This window comes from Epargyreus clarus, unplaced genomic scaffold, assembly GCF_041222505.1.
Source record: "Epargyreus clarus isolate Ecla_fem2 unplaced genomic scaffold, WU_Ecla_fem_2.2 ptg000006l, whole genome shotgun sequence".
Taxonomy (NCBI): domain Eukaryota; kingdom Metazoa; phylum Arthropoda; class Insecta; order Lepidoptera; family Hesperiidae; genus Epargyreus; species Epargyreus clarus.
Window position 1 is genome coordinate 494380 of NW_027332214.1, and position 18543 is coordinate 512922.

At 35.5% G+C, this 18543-nt stretch overlaps 3 protein-coding genes across 6 annotated transcripts in view; 2 read left to right on the top strand and 1 right to left on the bottom strand.

The window, feature by feature from the left end:
* Positions 1-301: 301 nt before the first annotated feature.
* On the bottom strand, positions 302-4393 carry LOC140742590 (transmembrane protein 179). Its single transcript, XM_073073500.1, has 5 exons — positions 4143-4393; positions 3542-3685; positions 3028-3189; positions 1719-1803; positions 302-1336 (listed from the first exon to the last, which is right to left on the bottom strand). The coding sequence occupies exons 1-5, from the start codon at positions 4250-4252 to the stop codon at positions 1160-1162; spliced, it is 678 nt and encodes a 225-aa protein (XP_072929601.1). The 5' UTR covers positions 4253-4393; the 3' UTR covers positions 302-1159.
* Positions 4394-5018: 625 nt separating this feature from the next.
* Positions 5019-13231, top strand: Yif1 (Yip1d-interacting factor 1). Its single transcript, XM_073073502.1, has 7 exons — positions 5019-5200; positions 6417-6614; positions 7399-7490; positions 8463-8630; positions 9107-9230; positions 10011-10273; positions 10830-13231. Exons 1-7 carry the CDS (start codon positions 5176-5178, stop codon positions 11127-11129), a joined length of 1170 nt encoding a protein of 389 aa, XP_072929603.1. The 5' UTR covers positions 5019-5175; the 3' UTR covers positions 11130-13231.
* Positions 13232-15641: 2410 nt separating this feature from the next.
* The window catches only part of pasilla (RNA-binding protein Nova-1-like protein passilla), a 66761-nt gene continuing 63859 nt past the window's right edge, over positions 15642-18543 (top strand). For 2 of the 4 annotated variants that reach the window (XM_073073503.1, XM_073073506.1), the window contains exons 1-2: positions 15642-16037; positions 16455-16517. In XM_073073503.1, coding sequence (XP_072929604.1) covers positions 15920-16037; positions 16455-16517 — 181 coding nt within the window. In that variant the 5' untranslated portion in view covers positions 15642-15919. The remainder of the gene's footprint in view (positions 16038-16454; positions 16518-18543) is intronic. The other 2 variants (XM_073073504.1, XM_073073505.1) reach the window with 2 other exon arrangements.

Here is an 18543-nt window from a genome sequence, read left to right on the forward strand (position 1 = left end):
AGTTGTCCTCCCATTATTAAAATTCAATATTACTTAAATGAATATGAAACGAAATATTATAAATCTTAACGCAAAGTGATCTAGGAATCAGAGAATTTTAAAAAGTGATTACTTAATTTCGTACGACTAATAAAGTCAGTATTTGTCAATAACGCCTATTAATAAATAGATTACTCTACTAAATGAAAATTTCATAAGTGTAACGAAGGGATGGGATTTGTGTTGACAAACATGCTGGAAAGGGTTCCAGACGTTCCAGCCAGGAACTCACTAGCGAGTGTTCAAAGTAAGAATTCATAAATAAAAAACATTTTTAAATTATATTTATATTGCTCCAGTGAGCATAACTGCCGAGTACAAACAATAATTATAAACATTTTCAAATTAAAACTATGTCTTATTCTAACATTATGTTATCCACGTCGTGATTTGTACGCAATAACATTATTATCACAATAATAAATTAAAAACATAAAATATTTTGAGTCTGGTAAAGAGGCAACTCAATGATTTATCACAAACACTTCTACTGTTGCTTACAGGTACACAATGTTCAGTTGGATATAAAGATATATAGGGTATAATATATCTTCCTAGTTCTTTACGAATGAGGTTTGCTCAGTGGTCGAATTTCCACCTATAAATTTCCTAAAAAAAAATAACACATACAACTCATCAGTTCTCAGCTTATCAGACAAAAAAAAACAAAATACATGAAAATCCGACGCTGACAAAAGAGAAATAGTTTTTGATAGGTCTGTGGCTGCAAGTAACAGTCCTGTCTGTAAAGAACATTTCCATTACTAAAAGAAAATTTTAACTGCCATTTCCAAAACAAAATAAATTTCTAAAGTAAATTTTGGCTTAAATGCACATAAAAACAAGCCTTATTTTAATTGAACTAACTTGAAACAGGGAGACGTACATTTTATTTCATAAACAAATTGTAACAATTTTTCACACTTGGCTAAACACCAATTATGCAATCTTTTTTAAACGGCAAATGTAGTATTTGAGTTTAACCAAGAGTTATTTCAACCACACAGTACACTTCAGTGTCTTCATATATTTCCAGTTTTTAGTAAACACCAGAATGTTAATTCGATTCTGAACATAAATAAATATGTACTTAAAATTAAACAATGGCGCTACATAATGCTTAATTGCTAAGAGACTCGATAGGTGGCGTGGAGCGACCATTGTTCTCATTGACGAGGCGTTGTCGCTCGCGGTACATGGACACCTGAATGTTCTCGAGCTGGTGGTAGCGGCACACCTTCAGCGTGGAGAACACGGCCAGACCCACCCACGTCGCGAATGCGCCCCACGCGCCAAACTGTTTCATCGTGACAAGAAGAAAGTATAATAAACGTGTTACACTTTTCCTATTAAATATTGTAATAACTACTGTTCCAAATTCATTGTTCTTATAATGCTGCTGTGCTCTGGTCTGAAAGGAGTAGCATGATGACTGCCATGTGGTATTAGGTATGTTGCTGCCGTCTCAATTCTAAAAAATAGCAATACATCAACACAGAGTAATAACTGATTTCCTTCACCACTTACCATCATAACATCTTTGCATTATCTTTGCAAACATCTAATATTCTTTGAAAAAAGTGTTCTGTGTAAAGCTGTCGCTAGTCAACAACACAAAAATTAATATGCTAAAATAAAAGATAACTTCAAACAGCAAACCCACCCATTTGTGTACTCACCTGAGCAGTACCAAGCTCAATGTAGAAGCCGTGTGTGGAAATTTTATCCATCTTATCAATGTCTTGGCCTGTCGCATCTTCACAGCTGAAAATAAGTTTAACAAAGCATGTGATAAAAAAAATAATTAACCGATTCAATGCGGCGGCCTTTTGGACAAATTTTAACGCCTGGCGGCGAACAAATATTTCGTGGCACCACTGTTGTGCCAAACGCCAGGGACTTTGATGGCATCGCTAAGGTGCCCTCCGCCATGAATTGTAACTTATCGTTTTTTTTGCTTTTTCCACGTGCTGTAAGTTTAGTAGCCACCCAAAAGCGAAAGTGAATGGTTTAACATGTTTACAAAACTGACTATCTACGTGTAATAACGGAAATGGAAGTTAAATGTCTTCATTCTATCAGGTGTTGTAAAAATTTTGTAAGTTTTTGATGAATTGATTGTTTTAGTATTACTATAGAATTAAATATGAACATTCGAGACGTGCAGACTGCTATGATAGTTCTTTTCTCGTGTTTTGTTTAGAATAAAGATTCAAATTATTAATGGATAGGTTTCTGATAGAATATCGAAATTGATTGCGCTATTTATTCAGACAAAGATAAACACCAAAGTACGAATATTTTAATCCAGTTTCTATTGGCTTATAATATATTTTTTTGAAAGGTTTACAATCCCTGTAAATCTGTAAGTATGTGAAATCACGTGATCTGCTGAAACTGACATTCTAGGAAGGAACTACGTGACACACACACGTGATACAAGACACTTTTGTTTTCAGAACAACTTTGATAAACGTCAATTTATCCGAGTTTTATGGCTTCAAATTTTGGCACCTCTCGGGTGCCACCCGCCATATACAAAAAAATGGCATGACACAACTGTTGTGCCATCCGCACGGAATCGGTTAAATAGCATAAATGGATAACCAGATATTGGACAATAATATGAGTTGCATTTTCAAATTACAAGATTAACTGTAGTTTTTAATCATCTTTGCATATAATCTCATATGGTCAGTTATGCTAATTATTGTCTGATTACTTTGTCACATCTGACCAATCAGGATAAAAAGATTATTTAGGTTGCAGAACTTTTTACAGGAGTTTTTCAGAAAAGTTTACTTACAGACACACCACTATCACATATAATCTGCCTCACAACAACAGTAAAAGGCTACTATTTTGTTTTAAATGGTGTGATATTATCATGACATCTAATATTTATTGTAATAAATTAAAAATAAATATCCATGAATATAAAGTTTCTTTCCCTAATATGAAATTAAATAAAACCAAACAGATCTATACCTAGGAAACCTTTCCACAATATTCTGGCACCAGGTCATAAAGCCGAGAGTGACCATCACAGCGGCAGAGACTGCAAGCCCGCAGAATGTCACACAGGCAACTGCTTCAATAAATGCTGATAAGAATGAGCTGTCCAGTCCCTTATACATAAACATGGACAATCTGGAATTTAAAAAAAAGTATTTCTTTGGAAATAAAGACGGTGGAACTCTTTTATCCTATGGCTAGTATTATGGTTAGTAGTACATGGATATTTTTGGATCACCAATTACACATATTAAATATATCCTGATAGTAATGGGAGCCACGCAAAATAACTACTGCATTTATCTTAGGAAACTTCGAGAATAAGCATTTCAAAGGTGCATCAAGTCTACAAATCTACAATTGACTAGCATGGCATAATATAGTCTAAATTCCTCTCACTTTGTCCACCTCAACAAAGTACAATGGGTAAATGTCTATTTATTCACGCCTAAGCGGAGTGGTCATGCAATTTGCCATCATTACTCACCGGTACACCTGGATACAGCACACAATGAACATCATAAAGCCCACCACCATGACATAATTGCAGTAGGCAGTGGTTGCCCACTTCACCAGCAGCTGGCCATCCTCCTCCTGCCATGTACCTCTTGAGAATAGCAGACAGTGGCCACTGCAAATATAACAATTATTATAACTAAGGATTTATATAACAATAGACTCTCCCAAAAATGAGTGAAAACAAAAAGATTATATGCAATAAATAGATAACCTCTCTTCTTTGGGAAGTCGATTAAAAACGTCTCTTTATGTCTATATGACAATTAACATTTACATGAAGTAATAGGATCAAACAAAGAGTGCTGAAAGACAATCTCAATCTGTCTTGATCAAGTGAAGTGAAACTAGCAATATAAATTGTCATGGATACGATTTCCTATTTATCTTGTAGGTAATTAACCCACACAATATTGCAGTTTAAAAAGCCAAAACCTTTGCTTTCATTAAAAATATCATTTTTGTAAAAACTTTTTTTTTTTATTAAATTCATGCTAAATGCTTTGTGGTCACATCACATCAACCTTGCATTTTAGTGCAACTTAATTAATAAAAAAAACTGAAATGCGTACCCAAACTCATTCTGATGCATGCCCATCGGAACTATGATACACAGAGAAAGGATCAGCCCTATTATGTATCCAGCTATTTGGCTCAATAATAACACGTTAGTCAGCGCCATTGTTTTGGCCTGAATCAAGAATTAATCTTAACACAATAACTTTACAAATATTTTATATGACGACAAAATATGTAAAATAATAAAAAATGGATAAATATTGTTTATTATTGACAGATGCTGAGAGACCAATTCGCAATGACATTCGTGATTCAGAATCAATGTCATTGATGTCATTTCAGTTAGTACGACATAGCATTAATAACGTAGAACGGAATAGAATTCATTTTAGCAACAGCTATAAAAATACTTACAAACATTGATAAAATGAAAATATTCCCTTTGAAACCTTCTTGAATTCTTCTTTAAGAGTAATAATAATTTAACTTGCAGTCAGACTGATATTGCAGAACACTTTATAGATAAGTTAAAATTTAAAAGTAACATGTTGTAAGCGTGGAATGGAACTTACATTTTCCATTTCACATAATAATTTTGATCTTGAGGTTTTGCAAAATTGATAATTTGGTTAACATACATTTTAATATGTACGTTATAACTATTTTAACACACCTGCTACCTATATGAGCAAGCAAAAAACAATTTTATATTTGAATAGGAATTAAAATAAATGTATTTATCACATGTACACATTTATATATTATCTTAATCTCAATATTGTCCCTTTCTTCACTGCTATTATATGTGGTTATAGGTATAATAATACAATACAATTAATTTTTATTTACTTACTTTATATTTTTTCATTCATGTGAAATATCACTCGATATGTCAAAGATATAATATGTCAAAGTTGTCAAACTTTCTTATTGACGTTGTCTAAAATTGAATAAAATGAAACGAAACGTCAAGTTGAAATTCGGGAATGATGATGTGTTTCAGTCATTGAAATCACAAAATAAATTGAGCTAATTAAACTTTTAGCATGCCTGTGTTCTCGTGTTAACCTACTTATAAACGGGAACATGAATTTCAACGCTTCTAGAAACGGTAAGTTAGTATTTCTAGAGATAAACGTTATCACATGCTACAGGAACTCGGCTGGTGATATTTCCATGCAAGTGGCATCATTCTGTAGTTTGTTAATTGTTTTCTTTTTAGTTTCCGTGAACAGCACCATTGTATGTATAGTTTGTGTCCCTTGAATGCAATTGTAATTTTGAGATGCAAACTGAAAGTTACTTTTGTAAGGTTACTTCGCGACATTTGTATTCTGAGTTCAAATATTGTATCTACCGAAAGACCCAAGAGCCCAATAACTTCTCTGCTTTCTGTCATTGATTTAAATCTTGCATGAATAAATTAAAACTATGTCATTATTTGCCAGGTAGTTACAAACAGACAGACATAAGTTACAAACGGACAGTTATCCCAATACTATATACTGTAGTCACTACAAAACACAAATATCTATAACCAATATGTAACTTTTGGAATTCTTTTGTTTATTCTAATTCTTTTCACTATTTACATTTGTATATGTATACTAGCTGAATGGCAAATTTTGTGTTGCCATATGATTAAAATATGTTAAGGGTGAACAATCCTTATCACTTAGGGATATGAAAAATAGATAGTAGACGATTCTCAGACCTACTGAATATGCATATAAAAGTTGGTGAAAATCTGTAAAGCAGTTTCAGAGGAGTATGGTAACTAACATTGTGACACGAGAATTTTATATATAAGATTTTGTATAGAATTTTTATAAATGAATGAATCTGTAATGAATATGGTTCTGCACTCAATATACAATGAAAATATGGCTTGTTTTCTTATTGTACTTGCTTACATGAACAATACACTTCTTATATTGTTACATTCTGGGATTTGTTTCATTATAATTTTGTAAAGGGAAGGGTGAACATTAATAGAGTTTTAATGTGCTGCATCTTATCTCACTTTTATACTTTCCGTCAACCTATGGTAGCAATAAGCTTATAGCTATATGATAAAATGCTTAATGTAGATATTTTGGAATAAACTATAGTTTAAGTAACATGTAATGTTTTTTTTATTTTGTTTTGAGTTTACCTGGATACATTATTATCTGATTATCTTCAAGAACAATTATTATTTAAATTGTTTAAATTTTAGAGATGTAAAAAATTACATTATACATTATAGTGTTTTGTGAGTTTAGTTTAAAATTCGTACAGTATACATATAATTTTCTAAACTTCTTTTTATTATTATATTCTTCCAGTGGGACACGCAGGAGGGCCTCGGAAGGCCAAGCGCGTGAGTGATGTGGCAGCGATGGGAGCTCCCTCATCCTCACCTGGCTTCAGCCCAGCACCTGCCTTCAGTCCGGGATATCCGCCCGCTGGCCCCCCACCTCCATACCAACAGGGTATCCAGCTTGACCCTGGACAAGATTTCGGAGCCCAGGATACTGCTGCTGGTATGTAAAAATCTTGTGTGTTAGAAATTATATGATTTAACAAGAAAACATGAAGTGTATGAACTTATATACATTATACAGCATAGAAAACTACATTACTGTAGGACTGCATTATGTGCGTGGTGTACTTGGGATGGGCTTGCTCAAATACACCATATAAGGAGACCAATGATTCTATATTACAATAATCATATAGAACCGCGTTTCCCAACCTGTGGTCCGTGGACCCCAATATATGCATGGGGGTCTGCGGTGTCATCTCTGGACCATACATAAATCGCTCATTAAATGCAAAAGGGCCGCTTTACTGCTTTTTTTCAACCACATACCTATGTGAAAATGCATTCTCTACACTTGTTTATACAAAAAACAAATACAGAAACAGATTACAAGTAGAATCTGATTTGAGATTACAGCTTAGTAGCAACAGCAACCCTAATATACCTCATTTAGTAGCAAAAAAGCAACACCAACCTTCACATTTTTTTTTTCATATTTTTCATAATAAACAGTTATATTACCTTCTGTATTTGTTTCTTTTTTTTTGTATCTGTAATAACTAAAATAAATATCTAATCCATTTTTTTGCAGTTTATTTTATTAAGGGGATCCGTGAAAACTGTGTTTGAATTCCTAAGGGTCCGTGGACTGAAAAAGACTGGGAGACGCTGATATAGAATATAGTGAATATTTTGATACCCTTGCAAACATGATATTTTTCTCATGTTATTATACAATATCTGAGATTAATTAAAAAAAAGTATAAAAAACATTGTATGTTCAGTTCCAGGGTATGGTTTTGGTGGAGGGTTCTCGCAGAGCCCCATGGCCTCGCCCGCGCAGCTCGGCGCCATGTTGCAGCAACCCATTGTGCAGGTACAAGTCATATAACTTAAAAATATATTACAATTATGTTAAGCTTTTTTCAGCATACAAATCTATATATAAAGTGAGACTGATAAGAGAGCTTCTTCATTGTCTGTATATTCTGAGTGTGTATATTTTTGTGTACATATACTTATGAGTATACACAAAGGTACCGGTTGCATACACAAACAGCTCACAATGCCACATGATACTAAATGAGAGTCTATAACAATAGAAAGATGCTAGAACTTTCTATGATGCAAATCTAGTGGCACTACCATCACACCTATTTCTGTTTAATAACAATAGTGTTCTGGTGGAAGGGTGTGGTAAGGGAGACATATTTTTCCGACACATTTTAGCATAGTCCTCAGGGGTAGCTATGCGTCTGTGGTGAATCTAATATTATCTAGGATCAATTACAGTTAGCTATGGGCGGTAGTAGTCACTTATTACCAGATGGACTGTATGCCTCTCTGCTACTCTCATATTATACAAAAAGAATCAGAAAATCTCAGTAGTATTATTAGTATTATGAATATGTTTGCTAATCTATCTGTTTTGCTAGTCTATGTGTCGATTTTATTACATATTTCTTTGCATTCACCTTGTCTATGGCGTGAGTGGGAATGTATCCAAGGGACACACAAGTATAGAGCCATAGATTAGTAAAGATACTTCGCCGCTTTGAAAATGAATGAAGCCACAAAAGGCTGAATTGTCAGTTATTTTTTTTAATTCTTGACAAATAAAAAACATTTTTAGAGAAAATTTACGAATAAATAACTATTACTGCGTAATTTACATAATAAATAAATAAGTATTTGAAATATGCATTTTAGGGACAGCACGGATACATGGCAAAACTTTTTTACGCAACTTTTTCAATTGTCAAAACTGGTTACATTTCCTTATTAGGAGTGAGTAATCTTTACTAATCTATATGCAGAGCTTTAATAATACAGAGTATGTTGTGTGTAGGACATGGCGCTGCAGTACGGCAACGAGCTGGCGTCGCGCGGCGGCGCGGCGGTGCGGCGCGAGCTGGGCCGCGTGCTGCCCGTGTCGCGCCTGCGCTACTACTTCGCGGTCGACACGCGATACGTGCTCAGGAAACTCATGCTCATACTCTTCCCGTACAGGCATAAGGTGACTAGTGCAATATTTTGATACTTGCCGAGTATAGACGAATAATGTTTAAAAAACTACTTGGGTGTATGTATGTCCATGTCCCCGTGGTGTAAGTTTTGAAGCACTTGAATCAAAAATTTTAATCAATATTTATGTATTGTTATAAATTCAATTCCAATGTAAACAATTGGCGAGATCTTAATATTGGATAACAATCATTTCTTTGCATGTCAACATCGAATGTCTCTACGAATTTCAGCTTAGACTAATCAATTTGCTCTATCAACTTACGATAACCTTACCAACTTATTTTTATTGCTTTGTTTTGGATTGTATAGAGAAACACAATGTAACACTTACAATTACCACAAATGAGATATATGTAAAATATTTTGCAATTATAAAAAAAACATTGAAAAGTTCTACCAATATAGAAATAATAGTGATAATAATCTTAAGACAATAATAATTTAATTCTGTACTGAATATTCCAGGACTGGGTGGTGAAGTACGACCAAGACACGCCGGTGCAGCCGCGCTACGACATCAACGCTCCTGACCTCTATATCCCCTCCATGGGTTATGTCACCTATGTACTACTTGCTGGCTTTATGCTTGGTGAGTCATTTTATCTTTTTTTTATAATATAAGAGTAGCAGACGAGCATGCAGTCCACCTGATGGTAAGTGGCTACTGCCGCCCATGGACATCTGTAATCAACCCCAGATAGGATTAGATATTCCTACCTGAGGTCGGCCACAGGTGCGCCGCTACCCCTGAGGACTAAGCTGGAACGCCTCGGAAAAGTATGTCTCCCTTACCACACCCTTCAAACCGGAACACAGTAGCGCCTAACACTGCTGTTATTAGTTATGAGTCGAACCACAAAGGGTTCTACGACCTTTTAAATTGTCCACCATCTCCATCCATCTCCATTGTCTATACATTTTCATCCCAATGTGTACGATCAAGACTTTCTCGAAAATAAGTAAGATCAAGAGTATATTGTTAAACATTAATGTGATGAAGTGGATTTGTACACTTGGCATACCTATATCTTTAATTAGTAGAATTGGAAAATTGCTAGACTCGTTTGTGTTTCATCTGAGGTAGTATCACTGACACACAATACCTATATTTGCTTTAAAACAGTAATCTCAAAAACGCCATACTTTTTTTATTTGAAGGGTGTATAAAACTTAACAAGAGTCCGAATGGATCTCAAGTGTGGTAAAATAATTGTTTGGTTAATTTCCAGAATAACTTTAGTTCTACTTAGGATCAGTTACAAATGTGCATGCTTGGTAAAGATCACTTATGATTAGGAGCACTGAATGCTAAATTAAATAAATATTTAGCAAGAAAACAAATTTAATTTGAATGCATTTGCAATTGCAGGTCTCCAGCACAGATTCTCACCAGAGCAGATCGGCATCCAGGCGTCGAGCGCGCTCGCGTACATCATCTTCGAGATGCTCCTGTACCTCGTGACGCTGTACATCACGAACACGAGCACCGCGCTCACCACGCTCGACCTTCTGGCGCACTCGGGCTATAAGTACATTACAATGATCTGCAGCCTGCTCGCTGGACTGCTGCTCGGCAGGACGGGCTACTACAGCTGCCTGCTGTACTGTAGCCTCGCGTTGTCGTATTTCTTGGTGGGTTAAAGTAACTTCGTACCTTTGGTTGCGGATCTTGATTTTGCCAAACAAAACGCAGTTTTTGCCTTATTCATCTTACTTTTTCATAATCAATACGTTGTTATAGGCCTGCTACATACAGATCTGTCAAAATTATAGGAATTATAGATCTGCCATGCCATCTGCCATGCTAGTGTGTGGCTTAGTATAATTTAAATTTAACTTTTACTTTAAATATATTTGGGAACATTTTTTTAAATTTCACAAGAATGGAGGTTACCTCACAATGTTTTCCATTATACAGGGTGTCCCGTAAGTACAACGACAAACTTGGGGAGAACATAGGTTAGGGTCTGACCTTTGAGAAAAAAAATACCTCAGTAACAGTCACCGTTTTTGCACTATCGATTATTTTATATTTTTTTAATAATTCAGCCCTCTACAGCTCCTTTCGTTATTAAGTGTACTGTACCTTGCTATTGCTATTATGCATTTGAATAGGGTAATGATTTGTGTACTGTTCGAAATATTTCTATCACAAAATCATTCAAATTAAAATTAAATCGGTCCGCAGGTCCAAACGCTCCGACTGCAGCTGCTGTCGGGCGGTTCGCAGACGCAGGAGCCGCCGAGCTACGCGGCGGGCGCGGCGCCGCCCGGCTACGCCGGCGGCTACGGCGGCAGCTACGCGGGGAGCTACGGCGACGGCAACCCCTACGCCAGCGGCTGGGCGCGCCCCGCCGGCACCAAGCGCCGCCTCTACTTCCTGCTGTTCGTGGCCTTCGCGCAGCCGCTGCTCTCCTGGTGGCTCACCTACCACCTCGTGCCCTCCGCCGCCGCCGCCGCGCCCGCAACCCCCGCGCCCGCCCGATAGCACCCGCTCCGCCCGCGGGGGAGAAAAAAACTGAGTGTGTTCTATGTGAGAAATGTTTAGTGCGTTTGTAGCTGTATCGATGGTACATTTGTGGTGGTACACAAGCTTCAGTGAATGGACGAGCTGTGTGAATAATGGTTGATTTTCATGTTAAGCTGCTAGGATTATAAACGCATCAAACGTATTTTAATGCAATTTTTTAAAGTAAAAAATCAAGCTTAGCATTGGGGAATAATAAAATATTGGTTTTAAATACTAAATATCCTAGATGTCCTAAGTACACTTTCAAAAAATATACACTGATCTTAATCGTAAAACTGTTATATTTGTTTATAGTATTCATAATTCATAAATATTGTTTGTTTTGTAATATAATCATTCAGCCCCTATTAATCTGTAGTCTGTACATGTAAACAGTTTATATAACGAAAGGTTTTTAATAATGAAGAGAGTTTGATATTTTTATGTAAGTACTTATAATGTTATTAGATGTTTCTACCATAGGATGCACTCTTTTAATAATTTCTAAGTTTGTATCGCAAATAATATATACCTTCTTTACATGTTGATTAACTGCAATATTAACATTTAAGTTAACAAAAAATATATAGATAAATTGGCTTAGCTAAAATTTATTTTATATTTCTTTGAAAATTCCAGATATTTGCATTTTGATCTGTAATTTCCTTATGTAAAAATATACAAAAAGTAAACAAATGCTGTGATGCTAATGCAAGTTTTAATCAAATACAGAAAAAATAATGGCAACATCCTTATAAAGCAAAATATTATGAACATATAAAAGAGAAAGATCTCTATACTTTCTTGATTGTGAAGGAGCTGTTGCCTAATAGATCTATTTATTGACTATTTTTTATAATTACGAAGAAGCTTAACTTGTACATAAATAACATCCATGATATTACCGTCTTTTTATCGTAAATACTTAAAAAAATAAAGGAGGACAGAGATCTATTATGAATTTATCGTAAACCTTTATTCCACTAAATTTTCTGGCAACAGATAGAGAGACCATCGCCTTTCCTATATCACAGGCTTCTTTGGCATGCCGCGTTTGTAATCCTTAATATTGAATTGATGAATGAGGTTTTGGACACGACAACGTCGAACCACGCTAGTAAGACTGCAAAATGTGTACTTGTCACTTACACCGGCAAGTGGCACGCGGCAATTTTATAGCTTACCTAAACTTTTGTGTAGTTATCATAGAATAATATGGCTAAATTAGTGTAATATTGTATATTATCTTTGTGTTTATGTTACATTAACTAGCATTTATTTAACAGTTTACGAAATAGGTATGAAGTGCATGACTAAATACACAGCTATGTCACGATTCATGACTATCGTTGATTGATTGTGTAAACACCACTCAAGGTCAAAGTAAAAATTCCATATTGAACAAGTTTCTAAACAAGTTGATGTTTTGCATATCATGGACCACTATATGCATTCATCTTAAATCTTAAAATTAAAGTTATAGCTATTAGAATTTAGTTCCTACAGTAACTAAATATTTTAATTTTATATTCATTAGAAGTGACATCAGAATGGTAAATTAAAATGCATCGCATTATGATCTTCAGCGAACGTGCGTGTAGTCAATGGTGCCAACCGCAGAATTATAATACGACCATTATGATTCTAACATCGCTTTTTGTTATAAATTTTTATCAGTGTTGTAAAGGTCATAAATGCTCATGGTAAAGTTTTAATTTTCGCACCCTAAACATTTATGCACTTACTGTACCCATTTGAGATCTGTGCCTCTGGCCTCCCATACTGCGGCTAGCCTCAAGCTATGACGCGAATTGTAATTATGGTAAATGGAAATCATAAAATTGAATAACCTGCACACAAAAAAATATTGATCATATAAACAATTTTATCTTTTTAGTATGTTTGTTTACTAAGTTATTTTCCTAAATTTAACCAAGTTCCAATGCACTTATATTACCAGGTTATGTTTATTTTCTTTCACTGAGATCCTTATCCCGCAGCTGTGCTGGAGGTAATGTCTTTGGGCATTGCGTTTTATACTGATTTATAGGAATGTGTATAATAAAATAGTTTTGTACAAATTTGGCGTTTTATTTATACGTATTTAACATAGTGCGTTTTAATATTAATTTTAACTTTGGCTTGACCAGCAGTGGGATTGTAATAAGTTGATAAATATGATAGGCAGTGACAAATATAAAATATGGTAAGTAGACGTAGATTGTACCTATAGAATACTTAAGCAAAGGACTTCAAACTTATTCTACTTAGTATTCCAAATTCTGTTTTTTCTTTGATAATCCGTTCTGTTTCATTTCCTTATTGATAACACGAGCGCCGGTAGGCATAAACACAGTTCATTTAATTTTACTGTGGAAGTAAAATATTGTTATTTAAATATGGGCAGTCTCTATAAATAGCTGACACCGTACGATGACGTTATGTTTAGCAACACGTGTCGACTGCACCGACGCGCAATGTACATGTATGTGTACTAGGTATTGTGCTATACATAAATGAATAGCGTTCGCGCGTGCCTACCACGTTTTCCTGCATGGGATTTCAATCATGCTTGTTAAACACAAAGAAAATATAACTCAGTGGTTATATTTTCTTAAGAATAAATTGAAAAATATGAAAGTATGTGATTATAATCCTTTGTAATATAACCTTTAAAGATTTAAAATCTTTCTCCCCAAATCCAACACCGGTAATTAAAGGAAAAACGAAGTGAAACCTTTGTATTCATATTCCTTGGAATTGTTTACAGTAGTCCAAAAGGTATAGGAAGTCTACGAATCCGCACTTGGTCAGCGTGGGAGACTATGGCCTGTATAAAAGTCCTTACTCCGTCCCATTTTAAGAGGAAACCCGTGTCCGATAGGGGACACTAATGGGTTGATCAAGCCTCAAAAGGGCACCAAAACAGCGTTAAGAGTTGCTTTAAACATTAACCTAACGTATTGATAATACGTACGTAACTATATAATATTAATTACGTAATCTGAATGACAATTTAAATTACTTTCCACTTATTTTATTGCTATGATCATCCATTCCTTACTCATTACAGTCCCAAGTCTGAGCAGGGGTCTACTCTTAGAATGCCATGGAACTTTTTCATAAAATGAAATAGAGTAAAATTAATGAATGTAATCTAAAGTACGTAATAAATAGGTTGTGAGGTCAACTAGCCCCCGGGCGGGTATCTCATTCAGCTAGCTCAAGTTTTCAAGTTCTCAATGTCGAAAGCAAAGTATCAAACTGAAGCTAAAATGTAACAATTAAAAAAATCGTAAAGTCGATCTTCATAAACTTGCAATAATTTTTAATTTTAATTTAATATAAATCTAGCATAGAAAAACCCACACCACTTTTATACAAGTGCCTTTTCTGTACGTAAGTAGTGGGTTAGTAGGTGATCTGCGTAGTATTTACAGAGCGCGTTACTGGCGCATGCGGGAGCGAGACAGCGCCATGCCCCACCTTGACCCAAATCTGCATCCATGGAGCTGCTAGCCTGCCTACATCTTCGCGCCATATTTGAATTGTTGCAATGTGTTCTTTATTTATCGCGTTATATTGAATGAAAACATTTGTTTTATTGTTTTGTCTAGCAAGCTTATCGAGATTTATTTACGCTGGAGATTTAATATCAATGCGAATATTTGTATTTATTATTTGTGGAAGACTATGACAACGACTTATTAACAAAGTATTTCTGTGCTGGTGTATGATTGCGTCCAGTTTGTATTGTGAATAAATAATTGTATACATTGAACAAAGTAAATTAAAACTATATAATATGTAGATAGTTTTAATTAGAATAACCTACCGAAGCAAAAACCTATGACGTAAAATATTTTCAAACTGACAGAAGTTAGCGCTTTTCCCTGATTGGCCAAGCACACAACGACCTTGCCGCATTTTTTATTAATAGTGATGTGTCTACACTCCGTATTTAGAATCATAATTATTATTCGTATTTCAAAACGTGTTATAATACAAGCATGTAGCTCATATTTGTAAGTAATCCCAAATATTTATTTATTTTATTAATTTATTTATATGTAACAAATCAGAGCTACGCGACTAATTAACATTAACAGTTCACGTGGTACTGCTAAAGCAGTTAAACTACTTTTTGAATTCTATTATTTTTTCTTATCAACTCGTATTATATTGAACTTTTGAACTTCTAGGTAAATTTTTTGCACCTAGTTGAGTAAATTTGAGAATATTTAACTTCAGTGGGGAACACTTCAATTGTGTAGCGAGTGTATGTCTGAAGTATTTCTACCAAGCTGATTAGTATATGAATTTGTCCATGATATCGTACATCTTAAATCTTTCGTCTTGGAAATAATGTCCCGGTTTATCGACAAAATTTATCGATAATGAAATCTCGATAACACACATCTCTAAAGTAATCAGCTGGTCGTTGTCAAAATACAGTGCTACCAACCGAGCGGCTGAGCACCCGCGGCTAAGTTCAAGCTGACCATGCGCCATACACAACAGCCGCAGCGCAGTATCGACAAACGTTCACATAACATTTAGACGTAATATCTATAGTGTCACTCCTCTTCTTATATTTTAGTCATTAGCCCATTCAACGTTTCAATTTTCCTCGTTTTAGTTGTTTAAGTGTTAAGTGTATTATATGTTGTTCCAATAATGTACAGTGCCGCATCCGTATACGCATTCTGAAGCAATTACGTAATGGAAATTATGCTAGAGAGGTTTATAGTTTTGCCCTGAAATTCAACATGGCCGCCGACACAGGAATGGACACCTGCCCCAGTCCAGAGATCACGGACTCCAGAAAACGACCGCTGGACGGCGATTCTGAGAATGGAGACATTAAAAGATCACATTTTAGCTCCGGTAAGTGGCTCTTTTATTCATCCGAGCTCCGTTGTTTGACTCGATTGCGTATTTGGCAAACGAATTAACATTGACACAGCGTCGACCCTGCTATGTATTACGTACCTATACGTTGTATGTACTCCAACAAGATTCTTATCAGAATATCAGCGCCGTTATCAGTTTGACCTATTTAACGATAATGTGACCATAACCAGTGGAATAAGTAGTAAATTGTGTTTAAACTGAGTCGATAAGACAACTCTGTGACTGCCATAAAAATATTCAACAGAATTGCCACGAATAAAGTCCATAGCGGCGATAATTGTAGAATACGAGTTACACGCTATCAGAGGGTTCGATAACGCGCTTCCGTCCCGTAGTTGTAAAATTTAATTATAATATATGCAATGTTAAAAGAGAGTCGTTGTTTTTTAGTTCAAGACTTGGTGACAGCCTTGCCACTGGCCAACGGCCATGGCAATGTAACGTCCCACTTCGGTGAGTCGTCTGAGTATACATCTCCATCGGCTTTGTGGTTGTTGGTGGCGCGCATGCCTCACGCGCGCACGCTCACGCTCATCCGCCGCTCCTGCTCATCGCTCACTGCCCACTGACCACTGACCACTGACCATCGACCACCGACCACTCGCGGACCATTGCGGTCCGCGCTGGCCACGCGCTGGTCACGAGCATCTCATAACTGTTTCATACCGCTCTTGCTATCTTTGTGACCTCTAATCTGCTCCACTGCAGATATCATTAGATTAAAATCAATATTTACTTAGACTAATTACTTATGTTGGTCAGCTAACTAGTTACAGAACATTAATCAGTGAGCCATCAGCAGATCATGAGCGGGCAGTGTAGGTGTTAGTGTCCAGTCAATCCCCATCGCACAGTAAACATCGCCTCGATGTTGTGAGCCTTGTCGTACTTAGCCTCACACCGACCCACTCATGGCTTAGTCGTTGCATCGTTGGTGTGACCATCACTCTTATGTGTACAGTTCTTCAACATTTCTATTTGGTTAACTAGTAAATTACTCTTCTTGAAATTTTTTATTTCATATCTGATCGCTTTATTAGCTTTATTTATTTGGAAGTCATCTAAACTAACAGATCAGAAGATTAACATTATTTGCATATACTACTCATCGACCTTTTTATTTAATCTGTCACTGTATTTAGGTAATAATAGATTGGCACATAATCATGTATCATTAAAGAAAAATTAATTAGCTATTAAGTTGTATGTTGAGGTTTGGAGTAAAATGTGGTTTGTAATAGCTGTGAAGGTGGCTTCGCTGACAGCCGGCAAGGTCATTGCCGATTGTGTTACAATAAGCATTAGCATCATAGAACTTAATCCTTACAGAATAGAGTTGGGAGTGGATCATGTCGCATATGAATAATTCCAAGGCTGTATGAGATGTTAAATCTTGTAGCTGATTTTGCAAATGTACAATGTTTACATTGTGTAATCCATAGAGAATGTCTTGTGGTATTTCAATTGTGTATTTACTTTTTGTTTTAGTTGACATTAACATTGTCGAAGGAGGACTTTCTGCTTCTAACTTTTCTTATTCAACTTGCTGGTCAGGTGTTTCTCCGATCATCCCTGGCCTGTATATGTATTGCTACATTCACACCAGTCGCATTTTGGCACGAATCATGCTTTGTTTTCACAAGCCCTAATTATAAGTCTTGTGATCAATATTTAATATATATACCAAATGTTTCTTCTTGTGTATGGTGTAATTTTGAATACAGAGTTTTAAGTAATCTTTCAAAAATCGCCCATTTAATTTTATAAAAAATAATATTGTGAATACATATTAAACAAAGTTGTGAACAAAAATAAAATAATTACGATAGTAGGAGTAATAATCGTAAATTAAATTAACATTATACAGTTATTACAAACTGTTAAGTATTCAAACAATTCGTGTGGGTGACGCAAGCGCAGGCCGGAGGCGCACGCTTCGTTTTTTCCTCCAAATGTCAAGGAAATGTGTGATTAGGTGAAGGAGCTTCACTTTGGTGTTCTTAGCTGATTTTGGAATATATTATGTACTTTTTAAGTGTATTATTTACCTTTGTACCATTTTTTAGATGACCTTCGCAACTACATCATTTTAAATTTATTTATTGTTTGACTCTTCGCATTATTACTTATGTTACGATAACGAGTACGATTCATAAATAATGGTAAATACTTTTTGGAACATAAAGTAATAATATTTTCTAGAGGCGTTAATCAGACTTTTACGACAAAGCAGCACACGATTGATAACTAAAAATAGACGTAAGAGTAATCCTAAATTGTCCATAAATGGTGAAAATATTATAAGTACGGAACCGAAAAGGTTTTAAAACCCCTTGTGGATCGACTCCGAAGGCACCACCAGCACGCGTATCCCTGCTTTACAACAGCAGTGGTGCATCCCGCTTTGAATGGTGCGGCATGGCAAACATACATATCCAATTTAGATTTCAGATGCAACGCATCTTTGGCTAACCTCAGG

Excerpts from the sequence above, each read along its gene's own strand:
- Yif1 (XM_073073502.1), top strand. The coding sequence starts at position 5,176 with ATGAATTTCAACGCTTCTAGAAACG. Across the intron at positions 5,201-6,416 it reads TTTCAACGCTTCTAGAAACG|TGGGACACGCAGGAGGGCCT; the intron begins GTAAGTTAGTAT and ends ATATTCTTCCAG. Across the intron at positions 6,615-7,398 it reads AGCCCAGGATACTGCTGCTG|TTCCAGGGTATGGTTTTGGT; the intron begins GTATGTAAAAAT and ends TTGTATGTTCAG.
- LOC140742590 (XM_073073500.1), bottom strand. The coding sequence starts at position 4,252 with ATGGCGCTGACTAACGTGTTATTATTGAGCCAAATAGCTGGATACATA. Across the intron at positions 1,804-3,027 it reads ATTGTGGAAAGGTTTCCTAG|CTGTGAAGATGCGACAGGCC; the intron begins GTATAGATCTGT and ends ACTTATTTTCAG. Across the intron at positions 1,337-1,718 it reads TTGAGCTTGGTACTGCTCAG|TTTGGCGCGTGGGGCGCATT; the intron begins GTGAGTACACAA and ends ACGATGAAACAG.